Here is a 17,979-nt window from a genome sequence, read left to right as displayed (position 1 = left end):
TGCATATGCATACAATCTCGTTTAAGATCATCTTTGTTTTCTGTTCTCGCTTTGATGACAGGTCAAGACAATGGTTACTTTCCGTCGGAACCTGTTCTTCGAGGAACGATGACGCTGCACCACCCGCAAGCAACAACAACGATGATGTGATGGTCTTGAGACTGTTTCTCTTTGATTTCGCTGACTTGACTGATATACTATATCCAGAGACTAACACCAAGCAATAGCCACATCTCGTACGACAATGTCTTCTTCATCAAGCAAATGGGTTCCCTTGGAAGCATCTCCAGATGTGAGTCCTGTTCTTGATAATTCTGTGATCCCCCTTTTCACTTGCTCGTGCGCTTTGCGCATGATCAGCTTCTTGTGAGCGACCAGCTACGGTCCGTCAGAATGTCACTGCAGAGTTATTCCATGAAAACTTGTGCTAATTTTCCCATTGCCTTAGGTATTCAACGCCTGGTCAGACCCTCTAGGACTCCCATCCTCTTTGACATTCCAAGATCTCTTTTCCCTCGATTCTGAATTCCTCCAGTTCATACCTCACCCCCATCGAGCGGTTTTACTTTTATTCCCATCAAGGGGGAGACTGCACGATGAGCGAGAGAGAGAAGAGAAGGATAGTGAAGGTATATGGAATGGTGGAATGGAGGGTGTATGGTGGATCAAACAAACTGTAAGTGTCACCCCTTCGAGCTCTATGCCATCTACAGTCAGTAGCGAAAGGGAAGAAAGCTTCGTAGGACTCTATCCGCTTCATGATTCACATGAACAAGATAATGAAAAGTGGCTAATTGTGTGTCATGTATTTCTGGACAGATCCCAAACGCCTGTGGTTCAATAGGTCTTCTTCACGCTTTACTCAACTTGCCGGAGAAGGGACCAGACGCTTTGAATCCAGATAGTCAATTGATGAAATTCAAATCTGCTTCTTTACCTTTATCGGGTAAGTTCACCTCTCTTTCTTCACCATAACCCGTCACTCAGTGTTGTACTTCGACTAAGCTCATGCCATGTGTGCAGCTTTGGATCGAGCGAAGTTGCTCGATGAATCAGATTTCTTCACCCAGGCTCATACCTCTGCTTCTCAATCTGGACAATCGTCTATTCCTGATGATCTTGATGTCGATACGCATTTCATCACTTTTATAGAAGCTGTCAATGAGAAGGGGTAAGTATGTTCTCCTACAATTCCACCCACATACGCCTAAAGCACTGTGAGGAACGGTCAGCTGACTATGTCATGCAGCGAAAAGAGGATTGTGGAACTTGATGGAGGTAGGAATGGGCCATTCGATAGAGGACATAGTGAAAACTTTCTAGAGGTGAGTTCATATCTCACAGATATATATTCTAGATCTGTGACATATGGGGTGGAACTGAGAGACTTGGATATAGGACGTCGCCAAAGTAGTTCAAGAAAAATATTTCGATAGAGCAGAAGGTGATACGAGTTTCAATATGATTGTACTTGCTGGTCAGCCAGAGGACTAGGGATCGTTGTTGTAGATACTTTCGAGGTAGATATAATGAGTCTGACCATGATAAGAAGGATATCGAATTCATGAGTGAGGCAAAGAACTATGAATGGTAGTGGAATCGTGTAGCCATCGACGATGGGGAAATACGACATACGAGTGTACTGTACTGTACGTGATATACTGATATGCATCATGTCAAGTCTACAATCATGATACTAGACATTCCCTTCACTAAGCAGAAGAATACAACACTGCATGTAACACATCTATACATAACAGCCCGAAGAGCCGGTCCACTTTCTAAAATCGTATCGGTCGACTACATATCTCGAAGGAACAACATCCAGCTGTATAAACATGAATCTCATCAGCACAAATTTCGTTCCATGCAGATGACGAGGATACATACTCTGTATCCCACCAATTCTGTTCGGCATTCGGCAAGAGAGTCAGCATATTGGTTTGATCTCCTGTCATCAGATTTGAGCCAGCTTGAACGTCGACTTGTGGTTGTCGAGTATCCAAGTATGAGTTGATATTTGTACTGTTTATGGCATCCGTGTTCGTGTTCGTATCCATATTCGTTTGCAGTAATTTCATCTCGGCAGCTTTTGATTGCACGTTAATGGATTGAAGGAGATCTTCTATATTTTGCAAATTTTCAGGTGGATTATCAATTACCTATAACATGTGATATAGTATCCATCAGTGTCCGCATTTATACATGATCTGAACATGATCTGGAGAAGAGATGAATTGATAAGTCACTTTGATCATTTCATCCGCTATACAAACTCCCTTAGCAGCTATACGCGTATGAAGTTGGAAACCAGAATTGAAAGACCTCATGAACGCTTCTGAAGATTCCATTAATTCGATCCTCATTTGAGCCGAAGATGAACGGTCATGTAGTGCGTTGAGCAGGAGGATAGGTAATGCCGTAATGTGATGTTGAAACATGAAGACAGCACTTTTCACAATGGCTATATACACATAATCCACACGTTACGTCAGTATATCTTTAAGTCGCCAGGACCAAAGAATGATGTGACTCACAGCGGTCTGAACTATCGTTTAGTAATCTCCTATGAGTCTTGGCAATTTGTCGCGCTCCATTCACCACTGTAATTCTGGAATAATCGAATTGGGTATCTCGATATCCACGGAGAAAGAACGGTCGATGCAATCGCAAGAAACGTTGCTGGTAGGAACTGATAATAGCAGATACGGCGCACATCAGTGTACTGTACTCAATAATGAATGAAGGTATTCTTATGGAGACTCACCTATATGTAAGATCGAACGCATCCGATTCATGTTGATTCAATTCACCGTCCGCTTTCAAAGCCAAGAAATCGGTAAATGCATCTCGGAGCACTTGGTTCCTTTCCATCACTGCTGAGTAAGGTATTCCATCAAGGTTTTCCAAGAGGACTACGATCTTACGCCATTCTTGGGAAATGAGATTTTGATGTAATGTCCATACGAACGGGGTTCTATCGATTTCATGGAATAGGTCAATAGCGGTGTCAGATCACAAGCATACTTTGAGACCATTTCATTGTACCGTACTTACTTTTCAGAACGTGGGCAAGGTTGACCTTCTGAGAGAATTGCCTGATCGGTGTAATTAGAAGGTGAGGGGGTCAAGATTGATGAGAAATTGTCTTATTTACCCAAAAAACAACAGTTCGATGTCTTATATACCCAATTTTCTAAAATCAAGTCTGATATACCCAGTTTTCAAAAAACAGGTCTGATTTACCCAAAAATGTGGTTTTTCCTGAACCCCGCTTGGGGTCGAACCCAGGGATGCAAAGGATAAATCTCAATTGTATCAAACTAAGCTACTGATACCCTTAATTTTGGTACCTTTTTTTTAAATTATATCGACAACAATAGAAAGGTAGCGGTGATCGCCGGCCACATGACATAACACCGAAACACCGAGTCGCGTCATCCCCAAAACATCTACTAAACACGTCTCATCTTCTCATCACTTCTCTACTTTACTTATCACTTCTCATCCATAATAACATCTAAAACAAAGCATCCACCCTCACCATGTTGATATTCGTGCTCTCCTTGTCATTCTGAACATTTTGGTACCCTCTACGACCCGCTACAATCAATTTTACTCGAGAAACGACACATCCCCTTCTTCCTTTCTTTCTTCCCGTCTCCTCCTGCACCGCAATCTCCCATCAAACGGTCGCATCCACCTCAATCCTCAAGGTATGGTGTGGTAACCTGGACCATTCGATAGCTACAAACCATACCTACAAGTGAGTACTCATTTTGTTGCATATGCATCAGTATTGAGCAAGATACTGACCTTGGGAGAAATCCAATTAGTTGCCACTCAACCAGGTCAACCATTTATCCGACCCATCCACTCCAAATCTTCTCGGATCATCACAAAACCACCACCATTCGATAGAGCTCGTCCAGGAGCATCTGTGAGTATCCATTTCATGTCTTTGGCTGCTCTCCTTGTTAAGATATGGTCGCTGACAATACCCCCTCTTTGACAGAGCTGACGTTATCTCACCGGATTGGTTCTCGAAGGTAGTCTCAGATGGCCAACCGCGCCAGCTACCTTAGATAACTAATGTGAGTAGTACTCTATCTCTGCATGCTATGGATGCTGATTGTCATCCCCATAGCCCACGGGATCATTGTCCAGCCCAAAAGCGTCGATCAGTCACTATGACACGTCGAACCCAACGATCCAATCAATCCCAACAACTTGGTTCTTTCCCTATTATTGTTGCTACTACTCAAGCACTCCAATTGGATCCTCTGTCATCGTCACCACCACCTGAACGGTTCGTCTCTGTCCTCCAATTCAGACCAGAGATTGATCCTGCTTCAATCACTATGACTACCACAACCACCACCACCACCACAACAACAACAACCACAACCTCCTCCTCCTCCTCCTCCCCCCCACCTTCAATTACCAGGAAGAGGCAACGATCTTCCCTAGCCAACAGCGACAGCGAGGATGATACCAATCAATGCTCACGGCTTGACTCGGTCTTCTCCAACAGTCATTGGATAGAACCTCAGTCTGATCCTGATAATATCGACAGCGACAACAACAACAACCACTATGACGACAGTGATGAAGATGAACCTCTTATCAAAGTCACTCAACAAGAGATCACCGAGCTCGATGAGCTGATCCAATCAGCTCAGTACCCCAACGCTACCCTACCAAGCGAAGTGTTCTCATCTCTACCTACCAACATACAGCTAGGTACCGTCTTCGAAACCTTGGACGATGCCTTCATTGCTCTGACCTTGGTCGCTTTCAAGAGACATGCCTCTCCCCCAAAGCCCTTTCGAGCAGATACAAATCGTCGATACTTCTGCTGCTCGTCCATACCAACTGGTCAATGTCGCTTTGAATGTCGAGTCATCAAGTCAGCCAAGAACGCCAATCAGTACACGGTCATTCGGTACCAGCCCAAGCACACCTGCTTTTGGAATAAGGATGCTATGAGGACAGCCTTTAGAAGTAAGCTTTTCGTTGAGTACATGGTAAGTTTACCTTTAAATTAACCTGATAACCATGCTGACATGTGTTGCAGGTTGCTCATGCCACCAAAGTTGACAAGACCACCTCTGCCAAGACCATACGAGATACTATTCGAGTCAATAAACACACAACCATCCCTCTACGGTCTATCCATCGAGCACGTCAGCGTTTATTGGTCGACGATGGTCTAGCACACCATGCAGCCTTCAAACAACTACCAGCATACATCAATAGGGTGCAACTGAATGATCCTGAAGCTACGATTGGGTACAGTAACCGACTAAACTGTACCTTCATCGCCCCATCATCAATGAGACATGCTTTTAAACATCTACGACCATACATGGCTGTGGATGGAGCTCATTCCCAAGCAACACACTCATACACCCTCCTGGTATGTTCGACCTACGACGCTGCCAATCATCTGCTTGTCTTGGCTTGGGGACATGTGCTAGTCGAAAGTACAGATACCTGGTCATGGTTCTTCGACAAGCTAAAGGAAGCCTTCCCAACCATCAATAGGGAAGGGATGGTCATGGTATCTGACCGTCAGAAGGTTAGTCTCTGTCTGTCTGTCTGTCTGTGTGGGGTTTGAGCTGACATCATCAACATTGACAGGGACTCATTGCCGCTGCTGCTTCAAAGCTACCCTTGGTGACTCATGGTTTCTGTGCAAGACACATTAAGAACAACCTATCCAAGCATGGTCTACCAGAGAAGGATTGGCCCTTATTTGATCGCTTTATCCATGCTAAAACAGAGACAGCATACCAACAACGGCTTCAAGAACTATACCAAACCCACCCAACGGCTGCTCAATATATCAAACACCGTCTGGATCCTGCTCATTACTCTGATTATGCGTTCCCTCACGCTCGATATGGTCTAACGACCTCCAACGCTGCCGAGCAGGTCAACGCTTGGATCCTCACCCAACGATCAAGCAACATCGTCACCCTTTACGATCATATATGGTGTCTCATGTCTGATCACTTCATCACGCGATCAGAGGACGCTCATCAACGGAAGGAACACTTCATCGCCATTGCCACTGAGAAACTAGAATCAGCCATGTTTGACCGCAATGGCTACGACGTACGATCTACCAGGGGTCGACACAACAACCAGATCATCATTGGAAGGGTACAACCCACTAGCGGCTCGGTGGATGACTGTCAGAGGATGGTGAGGATCAATATACAAGAGAAGAGCATGCTGTGTGATTGTGGTGATACCAAGCAATGGAACTTGCCTTGTCGGCATGTCCTGGCGGTGCTACAGAAGGAAAGGATCGATAGCATGTTGTGAGTGAGTCTGTCTGTCTGTCTGTTTGTCTGGCTGGCTGTCTGGCTGTCTGGCTGATGCATCGCTGTCTCTGCTAGCTTGGTACCTGATTTCTACACCACATCAACATGGCGACAATGCTACTCCATGCCGTTTCCTCTGTTTACTACCAACAACCTTGAAGAACTATCAGTTGTACCACCCTTGTCAAGAAGGGAGAGGAGACAGAAGAAGAAGAGAGGTATGAGAGGGATAAAACCGACCACGGCTTCACAGCTTCGAGGAACCTTTGGTACCAACGATGATTTACATATGGCGGATGGTTCTCAAGTACCCAATTCTCAAGTACCAAGCTTGAAAGGTCGGTATATCTGTGGTCGCTGTCATAGTCAGTGTGGTGGGAATATTAGGTCATGCAGGGGAAAGGTACAGTCTCAACGGTCAACAACCTTGGTCGCAGACGCTTGGGATACTATGGCATCTATCCTGGTTGGATCTATAACTGCGATCGATCGTTAGATGCTACCGCAAATCCCATCCCAATATCCCCTTATCATTCAAACGATCGTCATGCAATCACTTAACATCCTACGCCAACTCCGGCTTTCATCGTACTCGAACAACACGGCCGGGATGCGACATCACATCCTCTCATCCCATCTGCACTTATCCTAATGGTCTGATAGCATCCGTTCTCAAGTATGCTATCAGACCAAACGGATGCTATCAGACCATTAGGATATATGATACCTGCCAAACCTGATCGTATGAAGAGAGGTCTATATCCCCCTGAAGGCTGAAGATCATTTGAAGGGAGAGAAGAGGCTTCAAGATGAGGTAGAATGGACGATATTTGAAGGAGGTAGATAAAGGGGCGTTAGAGATGAAGATGGGAAATATAGACCGGTCCATTTCAGATGATCATGCATGGATAATAATGATAATAATGGACATAACAAGGTTCAATCAGGTACTAAATCTCGGGATATATCTCAGGATAAGATTGAAAACTGGGTATATTAGACCTGTTTTTTGAAAACTGGGTATATCAGACTTGATTTTAGAAAATTGGGTATATAAGACATCGAACTGTTGTTTTTTGGGTAAATAAGACATTTTCTCCAAGATTGATTCTACAATCAACAAATGTCAGAAAGTTGATTGACTATCCATTGTACTGTGCGGTATAGTATGTGGGGCACATTTCACTTACCATCAGGAAAGGCATAAGGTAACAACTTCCTCGATACGTCGGTCGAGTTGATAATAGAGTACGTATCGAACAGTAACAAGTCGTGGAAGACTCGTCGAATCATTTGTATACTGTATGTAGGTCTGGAAGGTGGTAGAGCTGGATCTTGCAATTTGGCTATGTCCTCTATCTTTGGGTCTAGGTGTAAGTCCAACCCTTTGCAGATGCCTACGGCGATGTCGAACCATAGACAGCAGGACCAATCGGATGGTGGGCCGTATAATGGTCCGGTATGATAACATCCCTGCATACTACCGCACTGTGTGAGCTCATTCCAATCTGGACCGCTCGCACTGCTGGAAGAGATCAGCTCACTTGAGATATATCGGTACGAGCAACGTCTGCAGGATCCTCAATTGGGGTCTGAACAACCACCCTGAGCAGTTGAATGCCATTTCCAAAGCATCGTATAACCCTATGGCAAGATTTATCAGACCAGATTTGTTCAATCCCAAGTTGATCATCGCTTCGGATCGAAGAAGCTGTTCGTTCTTCGTAAGGTAATGGCACGTCACCCTATATACGATAATCAATCAGTTGAGTCCTGAACCAGACCATCCATACCTGATAGCTGAAATTTTGAAAGAGAACGCTCACCATAAAATGCAAACCAGCTGAGCTAACCAAGCGGGATCCACAGAAAAATGCAAATTGAGTGATTTGAGCGATAAAAATTGTGTCATTTCGTTTCTAAAGACACCTTCCACGATATGCAGACCTATATGCAGTATTTTCATCACCAATCAGCGTTATACAATAGGAGCAAGTACGCGTAGGGGGCACAGACCTAGAAATTGCATTTTCGAGAAATAATGATTCGTTATAAACTCCATTTGACGTTCATTCGGTAAAGTATCGAAAACCAATTGCATCTCTCTATGCCATCTGGCCGATCTCGCCTGGGTAGTAGTAGGTATGATATTCGGGAATGTATCTGATCTGACCGCTGGGTATATAGGGTTCATATCTTCTTGGAATGTCGGTGAAGGCCCATAGTTAGGTTTGCTCCCTGACGCTACCAGCACGCTGTGGGCTCTTTCCTGTGTCGCTGCTCCTCCTTCTCCCCTCATACGTCGCCTACTGGTAGTTGGTGGTGAGGTAAATGGTCTTGGAGAAGATAAGAGAGCATTTTCAATCCTTTCTAATCGATCTTGTATTGCCTTGTATTCGTGATTCGACAAATTGTGAGAGCTGGGTTCATATCCCTCTTCGTAATGGCACGAATCACTTTCACCCCTTGTCGTGCACGATGAACAAGGGTAGCATTTATCACATTTCGTCTTCCTTCGCTTGCTGGACAGTAACATAAGCACATTGTCTGCAGGACAGGATAACTTATATCTTACTCACCAGTTCAGACATGTGAGCTGGATTAAGAGTTGTCAATGAGCGTCAGCGATTTTTCCCAGCGTTTGCCCGTCCGCTACGCTCACTTTCGCCCGAGGCCTTTTGATCTTCTTCCTATCCTCTTCAACTTCTTCCTCTCTAGTACGTACGGTGATTCGATCATGCGATGGCATGTACATTTTGTCTTACGTTGAAGCTCAAAATCCGAAGTCGGTGAATTATGAGGTATACCGAATGATCATGAATTGAAGGCGAGACTTGGGCTAGTAGTGAAAGTCAAATTATTTCGGGTCCGTCGGCCTCGAGTCTATGTCTAGGTTTCTCGATGCACGTAAACAAAAAGCTGTATGTATCAGATGCAGGTGCCAAGGTGCAAGGTGATAAATGAGAACAGAACATCTATCTACCTTCAACTTCGGTCACAAATGGTGGAGGTGATGGTAACGGGCTGAAGCGAGGATTGACCCGCGGGTCAGTCCGTCTAGCCTTACCGGACCAGCGCGGTGGCATTTGCACCTCGGTATAAGTTCATAAGTTGATAGATATATAAACGAGAACATCGATGGTAAAGGATGGATACCCATGATCATCACAGACAGTTACTCATCTTACTACAGTACAAAAACGTAGGAAAACAGCAATCATACGATAGTACCCATAAAAAAGCAGCTCAACAGCAACGGAGAAAGTGGCAAACTCGAACCCGAAACCCAATCGTCGACCGACACCGCCTCCAACCCACACTGCTATCCTACATCAGCTACAGCTATGAGTCATTCACAAGCGCAGGAGAATGGTCAAGAAGCACCTTCAGACATCGAAAAAGCTCCTACCGCAAACGGACCACCGGCTGTGCCTGACGGCGGTTTGAGAGCTTGGTTATGCGTACTTGGAGCATGGTTGACCAGTGAGTCGTTTTGCTGATGCTCCTTATATACGCGCACCTCCCTCCCTCATCGCTAGAAAGTCATTTGTATTGTAGTGTTCGCAACATTTGGATACGCCAACTCGTTTGGTGTTTTCCAATCCTACTATATCATCAAATACCCTTCGGTCTCTCCATCGGACATTTCATGGGTTGGCTCAGTGCAGCTTTTCTTCCAATTTGCTTTCGGAGCAATCACAGGACCTTTATACGATAAAGGCTATTTCTACCATTTGATGTATTCCGGTTCAGTTCTATATATCATTTGGTAAGTCCCCTTTCTTCCTCATCTAGGCGACTGCAAAGTTGACCCGGTGGAAATATAGCATCTTCATGACTTCGCTGTGCAAAGAATTTTGGGAAACCTTCTTATCCCAAGGGCTCGGTTTAGGTATGGGAATAGGTATCATTCTCTTACCTTCTTTCTCGATCATGTCCCAATATTTCAACAAGAAACGAGCCTTGGCGATGGGAATAGCAGTGACGGGATCATCTGCTGGTGCGATCGTCTTGCCAATCATGTTAAATCGCCTGATAACTTCCCACGGTTTCCAACAGGCCGTTCAATACACTGGATATCTATTGATGGGTTGCTTGATCATTGCCAATCTATGTTTGAAACCTCGATTACCCCCTATATCTCATCCTACCGTCAAACCCTCACCGAAAGTGATATTCGCCGATTTGCCGTATTGTTTGATAGTGGCAGGTCTCTTCTTTGTCACATGGGGTCAATTCTTTCCGATCTATTACTTACAAGTGAGTGGTATCCTCATACCTTAGGGCTCTGTTGATGAAAAATTAATTGAAACAGGTATATGGTGAAGATCATGGATTACCCGAAAAACTCACACAATACACCCTAGCGATCCTCAACGCAGCATCGATATTCGGACGGATCATCCCGAATCATCTCGCCGATAGATTCGGCTCACTTAACATGATTACCATCTGCTCATTTCTGACTGGTGGCATGATATTCACGATATTCGGTGCAGGGTCGGTCGGTGGCTTAATCGTGGTGGCGATACTCTATGGGTTTTTCTCCGGAGCATATGTCTCATTGATGGTACCTGCCTTGCTGGCTTTCGCGAAAAGTCCAAGTGAAATTGGGATTAGAACAGGTTTGGGAATGGTGATTTTCTCCCTAACCGCATTGACGGGTACCCCGATTCATGGGGCTCTCCTCGATAAATACGGTTTCTACGCGCCTACCATCTGGGCAGGCGTAGTGTGTTTAACCGGTTCGGCCTTCGTGGGGGTTGGAACAAAGTTGCAGAGGAAAAGAAAGGGGACTTGGAAAGTGTAGTGGATGACCACTAGTCGGGCAGCTCTTTGCTTCGTTCGCAGTCACCATTTGATGTCCTGTCGGATTGCAAGTGTAGAGTAGCTAGACGTGCCTATCATCAGCTTAGTAACCCTTCAGACATATATACAATATGATGCAAAAGAACCTATACGAAGGCTCACCTGAATACCAAAAATTCACATGGCGCGACGATGTTAGCACTGTTCAGGCAGCCTGGGGAGCTTTCTCATAGCGGCTGAACGCTCGGTAGCTCATAATCGCTCCCGACGCAAAGAAATTGTAACGAAAAGGTCCGTGCGCAAGCGATTTTTTCTCTTCCTAGAGAGTATATAAAAGCATTGACAGACTCGATATTTCATCTACGGCCATAGAACCCAAAAAGCACCGCATCCCGTCCGCTCTGCGAAGTTAACTTGGGTATCGCTCGGTTAGTACCAAGGTGGGGGACCACTTGGGAATCCCGGGTGCTGTAGTTTTTGTTTTTGGCTTTCAGTTTTTCGGAACAGGTGAATGAAACTATCGATATCTTTCGATAAAATGGTCGAAAATCGCTTTTTTGATGGAGGTGATCTGCGTTGCCAAGCTGATTGATGGATTGATGGCGCTAGGGTGTTTATTGTGTGTTAAAAGGAGGTGTGTGCGTTTGATGGTAACTGATGGAGCTAGTGATGGATTTGATCGGTGTGCTCCGAACGGATGGATGATGCAATGACCGACAGACGCGTTGACCTCGTCCAATTCGCACGCTCGGACTCACATCTCACATCCATCTGATTCATCTGTTTCATCTAGACATCCAACGCGTCTCCCCCATCCACTCTCAGAGAGGTCACTCCAACATGGCATCTCTCTTCGCCCTACTCGCTGTCCTAGGCTCAGCCTCGGCCAGCGTCGTCCCCTCTTCTTCCAACCCCAATACCCTTCTTATATCTTCAACAGCTCCCTCAGCACAACTCGCACAATGCCTCAAGTCCTCATACTACGGAACATACGGCGGTCAAGCATCAGCTCAAGAGCACATCTACCTGCCATCTGAAGAATGCTTGCTTGGTGAATCAGCTTTAGATGGGCTCAGTGCAGGCTCTCTGATCCCATTGAATTTCGATACATCAGATGAAGCGGGTAGGATCGTGTGGGTCGGACAAGCTGGTGTAGATCCTGAATCACTTCCCAGTGACTCCTCAGGGGATGTATGGAGCATTATATCCAGCACATCAAGAGAATTCGCTCTTCTCTCTTCGCCTGATTCATATCAACAAGTCCTATCGTCCAAGACATCCAAAGTCAGCTCGGAACCAATCAGGCTCTTACATCAGACACCGACATCGCTGCTCCTCCACGTGCCTCGTTCATACCTATCAATGATCGACACCTTCCTTCCCTCTCATCTTGTGCCCGTCGCGCTACCCTCTCAACCTTTACCAGCTCTTGCAAACGGCTGGGAACCGGTTCCTTCCCAATTCGCGAGACACTTGGCGAACGTAACGAAACATCTCAGGTTCTCTCCTGAGATCGATAAGATCGTCTCAGAAGGTATCGAGCTCAACCAAATTAGAAGAGATGTCAGATGGCTTACTGGAGAAGCTCCGAGTGGGATTGTTTCTAGGCATAGTTTCACTCCTGGAGCAATCAAGGCTGCTCATTGGATAAAAGACAAAGTAGAAGCTACGGGAGCCAATTGTACCCTGCACACGTTCATCGAGGGATTCTCACCAAATGTCATCTGTCATTATCCCTCATCCCTCAATTCGACCGAACATGTCATACTTTCCGCGCATTACGATTCGAGAGGATCGTTCGGATCGACTCGTGCTCCAGGAGGTGATGATGATGGATCTGGAACGGGCCATCTGCTTGGTGTGGCCCACGCTATAGGTGCACAAGGTGTCAAGTTCAAGAAACAGGTCGTACTAGCTTTCTTTGCAGGTGAAGAGCAAGGTTTATTGGGTAGTCATGCTTATGCTGGTGAGTTCTCACACCTCATTTTCGACAACAGTCGACTCGACTATATTGTAATTGCGATTGATGTATGGCTGATATCGGTCATCGCTAGAGCACCTACACGAAAAGAACACCACCATATTACTTCAAGTGCAGGCTGACATGTTGGCTTACCACGCTGTGGGTGATTTTCTGCGATTCTTCTCAAGTAGAATCGATCTAAGAAGACTGACGCATTCTACCTGTATATAGCCTGGAGAACCCCTACAAATTGGACTACCAGAATCGTGAGTTCTTGCGACTCTCTGTCCAGCCGAGAGTTCGTTTTGCTAATCCATCATTAATTACCACAGGATCCACCTCCCGGAAGCCTCCCATTTGATAGGTAACCTATCTCAGATCTATTCTCCTGAATTGGTAGTAGGCAAGACAGCAGCCTGTTGCTCAGACCATCAATCGTTCATATCGTATGGTTTCCCCGCTACTCAAGTGTTCGAAAGGAACGGTTGGATCGCCGATCCCTACTATCACAATTCCGGTGATCTCTCTCAAAGGGATAATTACGATTTTGAACAGGTCGTGTCGATCGCTAAAGTCACTTTGGCGGGATTGCTGACTGTTGCGGGATACAATTTGGAGGAAGGTGTATAATGTGTCTTGCCCGTACAGCAAGCAAATAGGATACAACTCTGAAGGTGAACTCGAGCGGTGCTCGATTGCTTGCAAATGGAATATAAGTAAAATAGTGATACAGTGTCTTTGTAAGATGCATTTGTGCTAAAAGGTACAAAGAAATGGTCTGATATGTAATTATATGTATCTACCTGCTTCTATAGTAAGCAACGGTTCAAGTCGTCTACTCGTCTACAAATCTACAACAACATCCCTCTCAGACTAGCTCGTCACCTTATATTTACCCATGCACGCACTATTACCCTAAGCAGTACCTTCAGCTTCCTTGTTATACCCTTCTAAAACCATGTCGTTCAAACCCAGATCTTCATTCTGATCAAATGTACGCTCGTACTCTTCGATAGTCATATTGGGGTCGGGATCAGGAGCGTAGAGATTTTGGAGGTACGAGTTGGACACGGGATCGTCGATGATCAGAGTGAAAGGTCTAGAAGCTGAGATACAATCTTTCAAACCTTTTAAGAAAGTTTCAAACTTCCTTTCACCCTTCTGACCTTCGTTGTTGATTTGTCCTATACCCGATGTCAAAGAATCTCCGGTCCTGAATACCTTGGTCGATAGTTCGGTATATATCTCGTTGAGTAATCCTTCCAAGGTCGTGAATCGACCACCTAAAGTGCCGGGTTGAAGGTTGAGATCAATTTCAGGAATCTCCAAGCCGGCAGTATCAGACTAAAGTAACAAGTCAAGCGATTTAGCAATTTTGATGAGGTATGATTGCCGAGGGGAATAAACTAACCTTCAACAAATCTCTACTTAGATCCTCCTCATCTTCAACCTTCAACGTAATTCTCTTTCCCTTATCTGCTATCGATCCACCAGATTTTACTTCGTTATCCCTATATCCACATGCGAAACAGTTCGCAGCCATGATGATGATGTCCTATTAGGCCATAGAAACAATATTAGCAGGACGCAATTATGAAATGAGCCTCATCTGAGAAAACTCGCCTTGAAATAAGGTATATTGACCTGTTGCATCCTAGTTTCAAGCGAATGACCACAACTTGAACATGTCGATGGGAAACTGAATACTTCTTCCGGTAAAACTTCACCATCCTGTTTCCTCCTTTGCTCGAATTCCTCCATACTTGTCAATTTATTTTTCTCATCCAATGGCACTTCACCGTTCTCGGTCTGAACTGGATCTGCGTTCCCGTTCTCATCTGGTTGAGCCACCAGGCCAAGTGTGACATTTTGGTCGAAGGTTCGGTTATACGCTCTCATATTCCACTGAGCATCAGAGGGCGACTCGTTAAAGGCGAAAAATGAATTTCCAGATGGATCATCTAACACCATCGAGAATGGTTTGAATGGTTTCTCTGTATGTTCTCCTTCTTCTTCAGAATGTTGAGTGGGTTTCTTTACTTCCTCATCGTCAATTCCAACTCCACCGTCATCCTCTTCTTCTTCCTCCATATTGATCAAGTCCCTCAAAACACTTAACATCTCATCGATCTTCTTACCCGTCTCTGGGTCCATCACCCTCCTAACTGGTTGAGAGATGTTCAAGTCTCGGACAGTATCCCGGATGATACCTTCGACGGTGTTGATCTGACCTCGTCCAGGTGGGATGGTAAGTTGTAAATCTGGGATGGAAAGGGTAGCAAAGTTGGATTTTACCAATTGTCGATTAAGGTCGTCCCTAGTGAGTAAGTGGACAGTGTATACAACCCCTTTGGCTATGAACCGTAGATACATCAGATAAATCTGTTGGATGGCATATAGGACACAAAAGTTTTGACTCACGCTGTATTTCACCAGCACTCTGAATCTCGGTATCTCGATGACCACAGTGATCGCATCTGAAACTGGAGACAACAATTTCTTTGAAGTATGGAATAGTTGTTAAAAGTAATCTCGTTGTACCCTATTGAAAGTTCCAGTCAGCTGGTCTATGACTGTACTGACCTAATGATGAGGATTCGGTAAACTTACATTCTCATGACATCGCATACACAGACTTTCAATCTCTTGCATCTGCTTGTCTTCATCTTCACCCTCCTCCCCTTTCAGCGCATCCGTTCGATCAGCTACATCTCCTAACGTAGGAAAGAAGTTCTCCTTCTGTGTCGTGTTTTCGCCAGATGCTGCGCTAGACATGGTGGCGATCGTTTTTGAATGACCGGCCTTACGTGTTCCTAAGCTTGGGTATGTCGTCAGCTATACCATCGCATGATTCGGGACAGTAAGAATTGCGAGGTGAGGTAAGGATCAGACATATTAGGCTAATATCGGTTTCAAGGCCACTTTCTATTGAGTACTGAAAGTGCTCAAACGCAAATTACATGAACATCATAATTAGGAGAGGGATGTGGATGCGTGTGTATCTACGCAGCAGCGTGAATGCAATTCGTTCACTCACTTCTTGGAGTCGTGATCTGCAAAGCTGTAGGAAGTCCTGATTCTACAGTTCTATGTTGTTGTTTCAGCTCAGAAGAACGAGATGCTAACAGCAGGATATGTTAAATCAGACAAGATGAAATTTGACACATTATTATCGTTTGTTCAACTTTTTTTGATCGAGCGTCATCTCCGACCTTCTCCACAACCATTTGATTCCGGCTATGCCACGTGTCATACACGGCACACGACCTTATTGCCGATTGTTGTGGCACTCAGCTCATCCTGACAGTATTGGAGAACGGTAAAAAGATATCCTATGACCTCTGTCTCTCAACCATGGGCATGACGAACGTAAGAGACTGGTCTCATTGGTAGATTACCTGATGTTAGATAGCTTGTATCCTTAGCCGAATCCGCTTCAATCATTGTATCCCCGAGTTCATCCGCTTAGTGAGCAGGCTCCGGTCCGCCCGGACCAACCTCCCATCAAGCCTTTAATGATGACATTTCTACTGTAGCACGTTCACATCTCATCTCCAATCAAGCCCCATATCCTGTCCCCATCAGAAATGATGTACCCCCTACTCAGTGAGCGGATGTTGATTATCTCAGCCATGTTCTCAGACTAGCAGATTTACTTCCGCGATTACGAGTATCTTACCACCGTGACAAGCCCTCTATGCAACCCCGACGACATACTCGTCACCTACCCCATTAGTTACCCGACCATGTGATAGTTTCACAACGTCATAGATAACGCCTCTTCCAATGTTGTACGACGATATGAGATTCATAGACGCATACAGCGGTTGAAGACGGTTATCATGACAACAGATCGCAAGGTGTGGCGTCTTGATATTGCTTTCACATGCTCACAGGGATGATGGAGTACGAAAATCTTTGGGCATCGACCATGACTCTTCGTACGTAGCTTCTGACAGACGGTCCGGTGTTCATTGTGTGATTTGTCCGTCCTGTCTCACACATTGACGCAATGAGCATCTGATGGAGATCCCAAAGGCCAAAGTGGAGTTCAGCTCCACTTTTCAGCTGATTCGCGCCTCCCTTCGGCTTTCCCTCTGCACCAAGCGGTCGGTACGTCGTGAATGATGCTCATTGGCCCGAAGGCCCGACTCCCTGTTTCTGACATCCATCCGATCCGAGCGTCTGTCTACCTTCCAATGTACAAACACCTCCTGTCATTGTAGCAAGGCATCATATCCTGGACGACGATAAGTATTAGGACGTCACTCAGCAAGTCAATGACTTTCCTTGTAGAACCTCTATGCAGCTGGGTGAGCAGGATAGACCGCGATGTCACCTACTGAACAGGCCATCTCCGACGTGGGTACAGAATTTTCTTCCCTTTCTTTCTTCTCTCGTTGATACATGTTATGCACAACTCGCTATCATACGTTCAGAAGCGACATGCCTCGAAATCTATATCCGAATCCGAGCCATCAGGAATGAACACCGGACGTCAGGATTATTGACAAGTGCCACCAATGGGTCTGCGACTGGCATATGCTGTGCCGGCCGAATTATCGTCTCGCACTTTGGGGCTCATCACAGACCCAAATACAAGGATGGTTAGTACGTTACTCTGTAGTCAAGTCAAGCCATCGCTCGTCCTTTTCTTCTTTGGAACACAGACGCATACGCCGAATCAAATCGACCAGTACATCACAACGTATCGCCGTTTCGCACAAAGGGGTTCACTCGGAGATCTATCTGTCTTGGTGTAATCTATATTTAACTTTTGATACCGGAGAGCCCTCAACCTACATTTGTTCACTAAAATTATTCCGCTCTATCTTAGAACCGAGAGCTCAACATACCTACTCCAGGCAGATCGGT

At 45.3% G+C, this 17,979-nt stretch overlaps 6 protein-coding genes and 1 non-coding gene across 7 annotated transcripts; 4 read left to right on the top strand and 3 right to left on the bottom strand.

The window, feature by feature from the left end:
- Window positions 1–244: 244 nt before the first annotated feature.
- On the top strand, window positions 245–1,494 carry I203_104128 (uncharacterized protein; the record flags this gene model as incomplete). Its single annotated transcript, XM_019144280.1, has 6 exons — window positions 245–292; window positions 449–676; window positions 820–946; window positions 1,024–1,171; window positions 1,250–1,325; window positions 1,399–1,494. The coding sequence occupies 6 exons, from the start codon at window positions 245–247 to the stop codon at window positions 1,492–1,494; spliced, it is 723 nt and encodes a 240-aa protein (XP_019007329.1).
- Window positions 1,495–1,800: 306 nt separating this feature from the next.
- On the bottom strand, window positions 1,801–3,547 carry I203_104127 (uncharacterized protein; the record flags this gene model as incomplete). The annotated part of the gene is made up of 8 exons (XM_065517471.1): window positions 1,801–1,828; window positions 1,891–2,162; window positions 2,250–2,464; window positions 2,538–2,692; window positions 2,768–2,977; window positions 3,058–3,148; window positions 3,247–3,328; window positions 3,545–3,547. The coding sequence occupies 8 exons, from the start codon at window positions 3,545–3,547 to the stop codon at window positions 1,801–1,803; spliced, it is 1,056 nt and encodes a 351-aa protein (XP_065374289.1).
- A 3,967-nt stretch (window positions 3,548–7,514) lies between these two features.
- Window positions 7,515–9,087, bottom strand: I203_104125 (uncharacterized protein; the record flags this gene model as incomplete). The annotated part of the gene is made up of 6 exons (XM_019149691.1): window positions 7,515–7,812; window positions 7,877–8,077; window positions 8,159–8,279; window positions 8,349–8,854; window positions 8,912–8,928; window positions 8,995–9,087. The coding sequence occupies 6 exons, from the start codon at window positions 9,085–9,087 to the stop codon at window positions 7,515–7,517; spliced, it is 1,236 nt and encodes a 411-aa protein (XP_019001234.1).
- Window positions 9,088–9,676: 589 nt separating this feature from the next.
- On the top strand, window positions 9,677–11,142 carry I203_104124 (uncharacterized protein; the record flags this gene model as incomplete). Its single annotated transcript, XM_019149690.1, has 4 exons — window positions 9,677–9,815; window positions 9,891–10,101; window positions 10,160–10,592; window positions 10,648–11,142. 4 exons carry the CDS (start codon window positions 9,677–9,679, stop codon window positions 11,140–11,142), a joined length of 1,278 nt encoding a protein of 425 aa, XP_019001233.1.
- Window positions 11,143–11,502: 360 nt separating this feature from the next.
- On the top strand, window positions 11,503–11,617 carry I203_104123. Its single transcript, XR_002021908.2, has one exon. It is a non-coding gene; the product is annotated as a 5S ribosomal RNA (ribosomal RNA).
- Window positions 11,618–11,981: 364 nt separating this feature from the next.
- Window positions 11,982–13,734, top strand: I203_104122 (uncharacterized protein; the record flags this gene model as incomplete). The annotated part of the gene is made up of 4 exons (XM_019149689.1): window positions 11,982–13,107; window positions 13,196–13,263; window positions 13,336–13,370; window positions 13,437–13,734. The coding sequence occupies 4 exons, from the start codon at window positions 11,982–11,984 to the stop codon at window positions 13,732–13,734; spliced, it is 1,527 nt and encodes a 508-aa protein (XP_019001232.1).
- Window positions 13,735–14,019: 285 nt separating this feature from the next.
- On the bottom strand, window positions 14,020–15,879 carry I203_104121 (uncharacterized protein; the record flags this gene model as incomplete). The annotated part of the gene is made up of 5 exons (XM_065517470.1): window positions 14,020–14,448; window positions 14,516–14,659; window positions 14,728–15,458; window positions 15,526–15,646; window positions 15,715–15,879. The coding sequence occupies 5 exons, from the start codon at window positions 15,877–15,879 to the stop codon at window positions 14,020–14,022; spliced, it is 1,590 nt and encodes a 529-aa protein (XP_065374288.1).
- Between the last annotated feature and the right edge of the window lie 2,100 nt (window positions 15,880–17,979).

The sequence above is a fragment of the Kwoniella mangroviensis genome (assembly GCF_000507465.2).
Source record: "Kwoniella mangroviensis CBS 8507 chromosome 1 map unlocalized Ctg01, whole genome shotgun sequence".
Classification (NCBI taxonomy): Eukaryota; Fungi; Basidiomycota; class Tremellomycetes; order Tremellales; family Cryptococcaceae; genus Kwoniella; species Kwoniella mangrovensis.
This window is presented reverse-complemented; position numbering and strand designations above follow the sequence as displayed.